At 43.4% G+C, this 10,398-nt stretch overlaps 1 protein-coding gene across 6 annotated transcripts; it reads right to left on the bottom strand.

Moving 5' to 3' along the window:
- Positions 1-822: 822 nt before the first annotated feature.
- Positions 823-6,776, bottom strand: LOC131224870 (uncharacterized). Of its 6 annotated transcripts, XM_058220314.1 has the most exons (8): positions 5,481-6,775; positions 5,098-5,271; positions 4,689-4,730; positions 4,512-4,592; positions 3,438-3,563; positions 1,882-1,986; positions 1,697-1,783; positions 823-965 (listed from the first exon to the last, which is right to left on the bottom strand). In XM_058220314.1, the coding sequence occupies exons 1-7, from the start codon at positions 6,591-6,593 to the stop codon at positions 1,739-1,741; spliced, it is 1,686 nt and encodes a 561-aa protein (XP_058076297.1). In that variant the 5' UTR covers positions 6,594-6,775; the 3' UTR covers positions 823-965; positions 1,697-1,738. The 6 variants fall into 6 exon arrangements, with proteins under 6 accessions (XP_058076297.1, XP_058076296.1, XP_058076298.1 ...); XM_058220313.1 differs by lacking the exon at positions 823-965 and having other exon boundaries at positions 1,232-1,783; XM_058220315.1 differs by lacking the exon at positions 823-965 and having other exon boundaries at positions 1,232-1,783; positions 3,438-3,557; positions 5,481-6,774.
- Positions 6,777-10,398: the final 3,622 nt, after the last annotated feature.

Raw genomic sequence — 10,398 nt, forward strand, 5'->3', positions numbered from 1 at the left:
ACTTCTATGCATTGATTTTTTTTTCATCTTTTTTTTCAATTACAGCTGGTAATAGGGGTCAATAACTAATAATGACTCTTGAAAGGTGTTTTTCGAGAAGAAAATTACAATATAATTAGGCCTCGGAAGCCGCATCATCTAAAGGTATGAAATTGAAGAGGACTTGGGTAGTTAAAATCCATGGGTCCCACCATAATGTATGTAGGTGTGTGATTCACACCCTCCACCCGTTTTACCATCTCATTTTCGGGCATGAGCCCAAAGATGAGGCAGATTGGATGCTGAATGGACCTCCCGGTAGAAAACAGTGGGGTTAAAGATTGGATGCTGAATGGACCTCCCGGTAGAAAACAGTGGGGTTAATGCTGTCCACCGTTTAAAATTAAAACCTTTCTAGGACCCACAGGGCCTGTGTATCTATCATCCAACCTGTTCATAAAATCACTCTGACATGTATGAAGGGTATATGTCAGATTAATCCAAACCTTCTGTGGCCCCTGATTAAGTTTTTAACGTTAGGCATTCAATTCCCACCGTTTTCCTGTGGAGTGGTGCACTTGAGCTTCAGATCTGCCTTATTTTTTTGGCTCATGCCCTAAAATGAGCTGGCAGAATAGATGGACAGCACAGATAACGGGCCCCATAATTTTGACACGCGGAAATTGTACACTGGACTCCGAAGCTTTCCAAACAAGTTTCTTGTCTACATCAACATTGGGAACGCTGCTGTAATTACATCGGTAAATAATCATGACCTAAACCAAACACCCCCTTGACAAAATAAAGTAAACATTCCTCGCTGAGGAATGCTTCCACTACAGTGCAGGGCACAAAAACATATCTATTGAGCACATGGCACATGAGTAAAATGATCAGTGCCTTTGATTCAGTGGGCGACCATGATGGGCCTTGTCCCAAAAGGCAAAGTAATTGAGCCCCATTAGCCATCCCAACCGATCAGTGGCCTGGAAACAGTTAGCTCAAAATATTAGAGACATGCAAGGTGAGTGCAGAATATTTCCTAGAACTTCTAGATATGGTTGATTGCACGTCTCTTGCATCTCCACCATACACGTGACAATAATCTAGGGTAATCAGCGATCAGAAACATTAATCTGGTGGGCCACCATATGCACAGGTCATATCCAAAAATAGGATTGACTACTGAATGGACACTCCTTGCCACCCTACCGTTCTTAGTTTCAGGGGAAAAAAAAACATTTGAGTACAATGAAGCATCAATCCAATCTTCATTAGTGATTTGGGTAAATCACCCTCATAATATACAGCCTTTACAATAAACTTTGGTGTTTAAAAAAAAATACATACAGTGTGACAGAAATACCCCGGAAGAAACGGCCGGAGTACCTTCTCCCGTCTAGACAGAATGCTTAGCTGCAGTTGGATGCACAATCAATTTGAATTGTGAATATTCATTTTAAAAGGGACAAAAATAAATGACATATCCTAGCATTCAGAGGAAGTGGGACACGGTAGTTCAGTTTCTTTGAAGTCCAGCTTGAAAGTCATGTAATCGCAATTTGGAGGCATACCCCTCCATATGAATTCAGTTCTATATTGCATCCAAATGCGAACTTAAGGCACCTGATTAATTGGAACTACAACTTGCCCATCCAAAGCAAGAATAATGGTAACAAGTAAAAAAGAAGAAGAAGAAAGAAAAAAAAGAAAACACCTTGTCTCTTTACAAGATCTGTACAGCTCCTGGCAGCTTCTTTTACATGCTGGAGGGAACTACTATAGAAAGTTTCTGCTGGAATACCTGGCAGCAAAGCAAATAGTGGGGATGATGGAAACATGGCAATTAAAACATGTGCAATTGCCATTGTGGTGAGAAAGGGCATTTATGGTATGTTTTACCTCTTCAAAATGCTCCAACTCTGACTTCAGTTCTGCTTCAATGTCTGCTGATGTTGGATGCAGGCTATCTTGGTCTGGAGATCGACTCTTCGGTTCCTTAAGAACCTGCAACAACCTCGGATGCATGTAACCATAGCCATGAGAGGCCAACATTGAAACTTAAATTTGACAAGAAGTTGGGTTATATTTTCATTTAGCTTGGCCTTTAAATTCAGGTAATGCATTGAAAGAGAAAAAAACTATAGAACATCAAAAGCTCATGTGCCTGTTATCATCCCAACTAACATTTAAGCGTAATAAACACTAATAAACAGGAAGCATTCAGATGTTTATATGCAGGCTGGTGCTTCTCTCTTCTTTGATGGCTCCAACCAAACTTGGAGATGACAATGAGAGAAAATCAGCAGCCACACGCCTGCCGTCCAACAGCGTGCGCCCCTGCACACATAGAGGTGTGCTCACATGGTACTGGTACCACCACAACTTGTGGTGAAACTGGACTATTATGGGGCCCACATGATGTGTGCAACTGACCAGCTGTCTGTCATGTTAGCTCCCTCGTGTTTACCATAGAGCCCAATAATCAGGCCAATCCAAGACTCAGGTGGGCCACACCATAGGGAACAATGTCAAACCATGCCTAAAACCTCTAAATTCAGTGTGGCCCACCTAAATTTGGGAATAACCTGATTTTTTGTGTCCCTTCATCCCAGTGGGGTCAGGTGTGTGACGAATGCCTTGGATGACATATACAAAACATGATGGATCCCACAAACCTCCTGGGAGGTTTTATTGGTTGGTCCCCTCCCAACTGCCCCTCAGGTGTGGCCCACCTTACTTCCTGTTCAGGCTGATTTTTGGCCCATGGCCAAAAATGGAAGGCAGGGGTGGCAATGGGCAAGGGGTCCCACAAACTCTTGGGAGGTTCACCTGACTTTCTGTTTGAGCAATGGCCAATGATACTCAAAACACTGCAAGAAAAAGGATGCATGAAATGCCTCATTTTACCAAAATTGTTGTAGTAGATAAGCAGAAAGTGAAAAGAACATGGGATGTGGGAAGAAGGAAACACTGGTATTTGTCGGGGGAAAATGTTTCCAGCGACTACGATCTACACCCAACCCTCGCATAAGGACATACCTTTTTCTTTCTATTTTTTGGTACTAAACAGTACAAATGTATGCCAATGTCGTAACAGCAGTAGAAAGAAAGTGTCACTATCATTAAGGATGGGCGTAAACGGTGACTCCCCACATCAAATGCAGGCATGAAAGTTTGCAGGCATCCATAATGTGCCTAACATGAAACCGCACGCATGACATATGTACATGCGCAGAGCTGTAGATGTGTATATTAACTACATGTGTACATATATGTCATGAAAATGGAAACAACAGACTGGCCACATTCCTACCATGACTCACTAAAAGTTGTGCCCATGACAACAAAGTCACATAAATTTCACACGAAGCTTATAGTTGATAGAATTTCAAATTTTTAGAATCCCAAAGACATGGAATAAACAGGTGGATGTAAATGTCCACATCGCAGCATACCAGTTTGAAACCTTCTTGAGAAAGTGACATTTCCAGTCCTTGAAATGTCATGCACTGGCTCCGTTGTAGAGCAAGAGAAATCCACATGATTGCACAAAGAACTCTGAATTTCTGTTTCACCTGTAAGGGGAGGGGGAAAAAAGGAAAAGAAAAGAAGTGAGAAGGAAATCAAGGGAAGGTAACCCATTTTGATATTGGCCAGGAAAGCATCATATGTAGTTGAGCAAAGTGCAGAGAAATCAGGTTTTCCAACAATTTTATGGTACGCTTGGGTGCTCCTGGCTTTAGCAGCAGGTCAGATGCACTCTGACCAAACCAATGGTGAAATAAGAAGGCTCCAAAAGAGTGCAGCTATTCTTATCTCAATTGAGATTTGGAGCAGGAAAAGTAAACTCGCCCACTGACATTTCCATTTTCTTAACCACTTCAAACACCAAGCAGATTGGTTTTCACAAAAAAACAAAATCAATTGTGATTTTGGGGTCACATTCAAATAGTTAGGTAACTGTTTCGTAAAGGTGAAGCACCTTCACAAAGTGCCCTTCCCAAGTGTGAATAAGAAACATCTCCACCTGCTTGCATGGATAGGAGAAGGTTGCTTCACCAAAGTCTGGTTAGATACTACTAAGCAATTACAGCATGGGCCCTCCAAAATTGGTCACATTTGCTAGAAACAATTGTTGGTAATCATGCTTAGACTATGTTTAGATGTGTCAGCAAATCGAACAGCAAACATTCAGCTTAATAAAGGGAAATAACAAAAACTATAGCCATTTCCTGATATTCGTTATAAGGAAGTCGCCCTCAAATTGAAGTCATATTCCTCCAAATCCAAGCTCGAAACCCGACTTGAAAGTTGAAACTAACATAGTTGCAATTTTGGAGCCAAGACCCTCCATATGCTAAGCAAGGAATCACAAATTGGATATTTCCATTTCATAAGACTAATAATTGCAATTCAATTGATTGTGCGACCAAACACACCCTTAGACAAAGAACTAAGTATGCAATCATGAGTGAAAAAAAAAAAAATTTGCCAAAAGCCTAATATCTTTGAAAAAACGATTAACATACCTCCTTTGAGAACCCCTGAAGGGAAGAATGTTCACATTTTGGGAACTTTTTCCTGTGATATCTCGCAAGTAGGGCAATTAGCTGCAAACTTCTGGAGAATTATCAGCATTGATGGCAATACCAAGAATAGAAATTACTAAAGAAAATGAGAAGAAGCCAAAGGAAAAAAAAAAGTACCTCAACCTCCTCAGTATTGTACCCGTAGAGGTGGTCGCCATTCTGCAGAAGGAAAGAGAAATGTCTCAACAACATAAAATTAAGGCAGATGAAACATTTGAAGCATTTCCATCCAAATGAGGAGCAAGCACAACTTCAGAACAGAGCCTTCCATATCTGATATAATCAAGGTTTAAAATATCGGTATCGGAGCATCCATTGGCCAGCTCAAAAGCAAGCACCAGTTCATAAATTCAATTTTTACAACTATAACTAACGGGAAATCTCTCCTTCATCTTTAAAAACAGCTAAAAATATTGTTAAATTCCTAGAGGAAAGTGGAATTATGGTAGGTTGATGTTATGAAAACAGTAACACAGATACTGCAGAGCTAAATAGACATTTGGACCAGACCATATAAACTACATACCTTGATGATGTGGTATGACTGTTTATGATAGCCCTTTTTACCCAAAACAAGTCCAATATCATGAAGCAAAATTGCAGCTTCAAGATATTCAAGATCCTTGTCATCCAAGAAGACCATAGATTGATTTTGGTGATTGGTAAGCCCGTAACATTGGTTTAGACCTCCAGCAATCTCCTGTAAAAATTAGAGCAGTGAGAGCCATCTGTCTATAGTTTTACTCGTAACCATCTACTTGCAAGTCTCATTCAATCAGACGGCTAGAATTGTCCAATGAGGGATCTTTTAAACCATCATCCATCCCCAGTGTTATCCGCCTAAAAGGCGGGCCCACCTGCAAAGAACGATAGCCCAAATGAAAATATGGGTAACTCAGGCTAGCTAACCTTCGCAATGCCAACGCACCGTCCACTGGACTTCACCCTCTTCTCACCACCGAACCGACCTGCAAGTCTCAACACCGACCGCCACCTCACATTCGCATTAACATCAAATTCATCGCACTCCCTTGCTAGAACCTCTGTAACAACCCCTTCTCCCAGTGCATACTCCGAAACCTCCATCTCCTTAATATCCAAAATGTCAAAAATCTCCAACAACAAAACTGCACCCGCCACAATAAACTCCGCCCGTCTCTTTGAAAACCCCATCTGTCTCGCCTCTCCCCCACACAACAACCTCTCAACCACAGTCCCCAATTCCTCCCTACTAAATCTCCAATCCCTACAAAATTTCCCACCCGGTTCACCACCAATCGCCAGATCACGTCCCAGCCCCTTAGAAACGGCCTTCTCAATTGACCGGATGGTCCCAGAACATCCGGCGGCGATCTCAAACCCAATCTCCCCAACCTTCTCCACCACCCCAGATTCCATAATAACCGACCGTATATATCTCCGCATATCTACGATCTCGCCACTCTTCACGAATCCCTCTGTTAAAGAAACATGCCCTAATTTAAGAGAAGCAGAGAAGATTACCTTCCCCTCTCGGCCCACAACGAATTCGGTCGATCCGCCGCCAATATCGACTGTCAGGATCGTTCTATAGTACACGGGCAAGAACTGGAGGACGCCAGTGTAGATGAGACGGGCCTCTTCTTCACCAGAGATGACATTGGCTTCGAAGCCGAGCTCTTGTTTGATTCTGGAGAGGAATTCGGTGGAGTTATGAGATTCTCGCACTGCACAAGTGGCAACTATAGTGGGGGAATCGATGTGGTGGAGGTGAAGAATTTCGGAGAAGGATCGGAGAGTAGAGATGGATTGGAGTTGGGAGTCGAGGGAGATTGAGGTGGGCGGCGGTGGTGGTGAGGATGATTGGACGGTGGGGATGAGGGTGCGGCCTAGAAGGACAGGGCGTTTGATGCGATCGACGGTCAGGAAGCGGCCGTTGGGGAGGGCGCGGATTATGAAGAGCTTGAATGAGTTGGAGCCCATGTCGATGGAGGCAAGGAGTTTGGTGGAATTTACGGGATTGTGAGGGATGTCCATCGACATTTCTTGATGATGATGATGTACGTGGAGTTTTTATGATGATGTATGGGGTGTTTTGGGGAAGGGTTTGGGGCGCCGGAGGCAGATGGAATGAAATCGAGAAAAATGGTGGCGTTCCGCCTGGAATCTATAATATCTGTTTTTTGCACTGTGTAAAACAACGAAGTCTACGGGCATTGTCTACGTGTCCACTCCGTCTTTCAGTTTTGTATCCTCAATGGTAGAGTTCCTTCGGACCAAATATCACGCTGCCACTAGCCAAGTGGTTAGTGGTCGGTGCTTGTGGGGCCCACTGTGATGTATGTTTTTTAATCTAGGCCGTGCATTCATTTTTCCGGATCATTTTAGGTATTGATCCCAAAAATGAGGCAGATCTAAGTCTTAGGTGTACCACACCACAGGAAAACAGTAGTGATTGTGACGCAGGGGAGGACGTGAGGTCGAGCACCGTCTTCCTCAAGAGGATAACTATTCCGAATCCACGGAACTTCTCTGGACTCCTCACAGAGACTTCTCGAATCCACGAGGAAAGAAAAGCAGAAAATAGAAATAAATTCTAATAAAATCGAAATTGATTGATGAATGATTAAAATCGAGTTCACAACCCTTTAAATAAGGGTATCAAGCAATGGGAAAGAAATCATAATCAAACTACAACTCAAACTCCTAGAATCCGCGACTTACTATAAATAGTAAACTTACTATTTATAGACGGTCGTGATGTCTACTAGTGCGCAAGGTTTTCGGCCAAAAATAGTAAGTGTCCTATTTGGCTTCACCAAACCGTTCCCCTAATTATTCTAAGCTCTTTTCACGTTGGGCGCAACTCCTAAAGCCCAGCGGATGAAGAGTTATAATCAAACTAAAACTTACTATTTATAGTAAAAACAAAATTAAAACAGGAAAATGACCGTTAATCCAGGGGTATTTTGCAAATCCGGCTTGCGCAAACCGGTGTAGCAGGGTTGGTTGGATAAAATAGCTTGTTCTACCCCAAAATCATATATTTTACGCTTGATAACTCATTCCGGATTGTGAGATACAGCCAATCTAAGGTCCGATGGTCCGATCACTCTGCTGCCGACGGCCTTTTCGATCCATCTTGCCATGAAACGCCCGCGACCCGAACTACAACACTCCCCTACACTTCAAAAGAACACGACCACGAGTTCTCAACAAGCGCCGGTACATGATACTCGAACAAGTCCGCGACGTTGAAAGTCCGTGAGATCGCCATGTCATCTCGAAAGATCAACAACATAAGCGTTGTCATTGATCTTTCGGATGATTGGTACCGTCCAATCTTTTTATTCTTCAACTTGTCATAGGTCCTGGTCGGAAAGCGTTCTTTTCGCAGATGGACCATTACTTGGTCACCCACCTCGAACACTTTTTGTCGCCGATGCTTGTCGGCTTGCTCCTTGTATTTTTCGTTCGAGGCATGTAACTTGGATTGTACTTCTGCATGAATGCCCATGATCTTGTCAGCCATATGTTCCGCTGCAATGCTCATGCCTGGGAGCTTGGGCAGAGGGACCAAGTCTAGTGTGTGGCGAGGGACTCGTCCATAAATAACTTGGAACGGAGATTTTCCTGTCGAGCGGTTCACCATGTTGTTGAATGCAAACTCCGCTTGAGACAAAGCCAAATCCCACTGCTTCGGTTTTTCTCCTGAAATACATCGAAGGAGGTTTCCCAACGTGCGATTCACAACCTCAGTTTGACCGTCAGTCTGTGGGTGGTAGGCGCTGCTGAACTGAAGTCGTGTATCGAATCGAGTCCACAAAGTCCGCCAAAAGTGGCTTATGAACTTCGTGTCACGGTCAGAAGTAATAGTCTTGGGAACCCCATGTAGCCGCACAATTTCTCTAAAGAATAGATTCGCCACGTGTGTTGCATCGAGAGTCTTCTTGCATGGAATAAAGTGCGCCATCTTGGAGAAACGATCTACTACCACGAACACCGAATCCATGCCGCGTTGTGTTCGTGGGAGACCAAGCACGAAGTCCATAGATAAATCCTCCCAAGGGCCGTCAGGCACGGGTAACGGAGTGTAAAGGCCTGTATTATGAGATTGCCCCTTAGAGGTCTGACAAATATAACAACGTTGGACGGCCTTTCCCACATCACGTACCAATTGCGGCCAGTAATACCTCCACAAGAGCTCGCGTCTTGTCTCGCCCAAGGTGTCCACTGAGGCCACTTCCATGTAGCTCTTGGATTATCTGTTCCCTTAGCGAACTGTTTGGGATGCACAATCGATTTTCCTTGAAAAGGAACCCGTCTTGCATATGTAAGTCGCCGGGGTGACCTTCTTGGCATCTAATCCATGCGTCCTTCAAGTCGTCGTCATCGGCATATATGTCTTTGAGGCGCTCGAACCCGACAACCTCATTGCTCATGGTGACTAACAAAGTTGCGCGGCGACTCAGTGCATCAGCCACCTTGTTCTGTTGCCCTGACTTATGTTTTAGTACGAACATGAATTCCTGCAAAAACGAGATCCATCTAGCATGCACACGGTTAATGTTAGCTTGACTATTAATGAATTTGAGAGCTTGATGGTCCGTGTAAAGTATGAATTCCCTTTGAATCAAATAATGTCGCCAGTGCCGCAGTGCCTGGACCACCGCGTATAACTCGATCTCATATGTAGACCACTTCTTACGTGCATCGCTAAGTTTCTCGCTGTAGACCGGCCTACCTTCTTGAGACAAAACTCCTCCAATTCCGACATATGAGGCATCACATTCGACTTCAAATAGTTTGTCGAAGTTGGGAAGTACAAGAACCGGGGTCGAGAGAAACATTGTGCACGAGAGTCTGTCCATCTTAGCTTGTCCTTGGGACGATCTGATCCATAGATCGCAATCCGAGACCACTATATACCGTAGGATCAGAGGTGTGAATAGTTCCATCTGCTCCAGTAGTAGATAGGCGGGCCGTTGGAGCACCGTACTTCTGCTTTATAAAGGTTCCAAACATCGTGTAGACCGTCAGATCTTGAGGGCTCACCTTCTGCGCTTCCTAACAGTGGTATCAGAGCATATTTAACGGCGGATCTCCGATTATTTTCATCTAAAAAGGTAAGTGGCCTATCCTTTCTTTTTGGATTGGAATCCAAGGCTTTCAAATGGTATAGGTTAATGTATACCATTTTGTTGATTTAAGGATTGATCCAAGTAATGTAACACATGCGTGTACATCACAAATATATGTTATATCATATCTTAAGGATACGTAGAGATCGGTAAGGCTAATGTTGTTGTATTGAAATACACCACTAGCTGATGTATTTGAAAAACAAAATCGTTCAGCCCGTAATGTCCTTCTTAGCACTATGCACAAAGAACTCATACCTACGTATGAAGTGCATGATACCGCTAAGGGAATCTGAGAAGCACTGACAGATGCCTATGCGCAGAAGTCAGATGCGAGAGTTAGGACAATGGAATTAGAATTCCAAGAGTACAGGATGCCTGTAGGCTGTCCCATCAAAGATCATATTCGTAAGATGGAGCAAATGATAAGTGCCCTTAGGAATGTTGGGTGCAAATTGACTAAAAATCAGAAGATTATAGTCATGCACCGTTCCTTGCCTGAATCTTAGGCCCAAATCAAAAGAATTCTGAACCATACTGATTCAATCACAACGTTCAGAGACTTTTGTGGCCACTTGGTACGTGAGGTTGAAATGAATGCAATTCAGCTAGGTTCGGCCAAGGCCTTTGTAGCAGAGACCCATAAGCGAAAAGCTAATAATAAACGGTCCAAAGCTCTCAAGAAGGCGAAAAAGAATAATCAAGAA

This window comes from Magnolia sinica, chromosome 14 (genome assembly GCF_029962835.1).
Source record: "Magnolia sinica isolate HGM2019 chromosome 14, MsV1, whole genome shotgun sequence".
Taxonomy (NCBI): Eukaryota; Viridiplantae; Streptophyta; class Magnoliopsida; order Magnoliales; family Magnoliaceae; genus Magnolia; species Magnolia sinica.

What these genes read in the sequence shown, in the direction of transcription:
- LOC131224870 (XM_058220314.1), bottom strand. Translation starts at nt 6,593, where the DNA reads ATGTCGATGGACATCCCTCACAATCCCGTAAATTCCACCAAACTCCTT. An exon ending in ACAATACTGAGGAGGTTGAG is followed by an intron (nt 4,593 to 4,688) that starts GTACTTTTTTTT and finishes AGAAGTTTGCAG; the next exon opens with CTAATTGCCCTACTTGCGAG. An exon ending in TTCAGGGGTTCTCAAAGGAG is followed by an intron (nt 3,564 to 4,511) that starts GTATGTTAATCG and finishes TTCCCCCTCCCC; the next exon opens with TTACAGGTGAAACAGAAATT.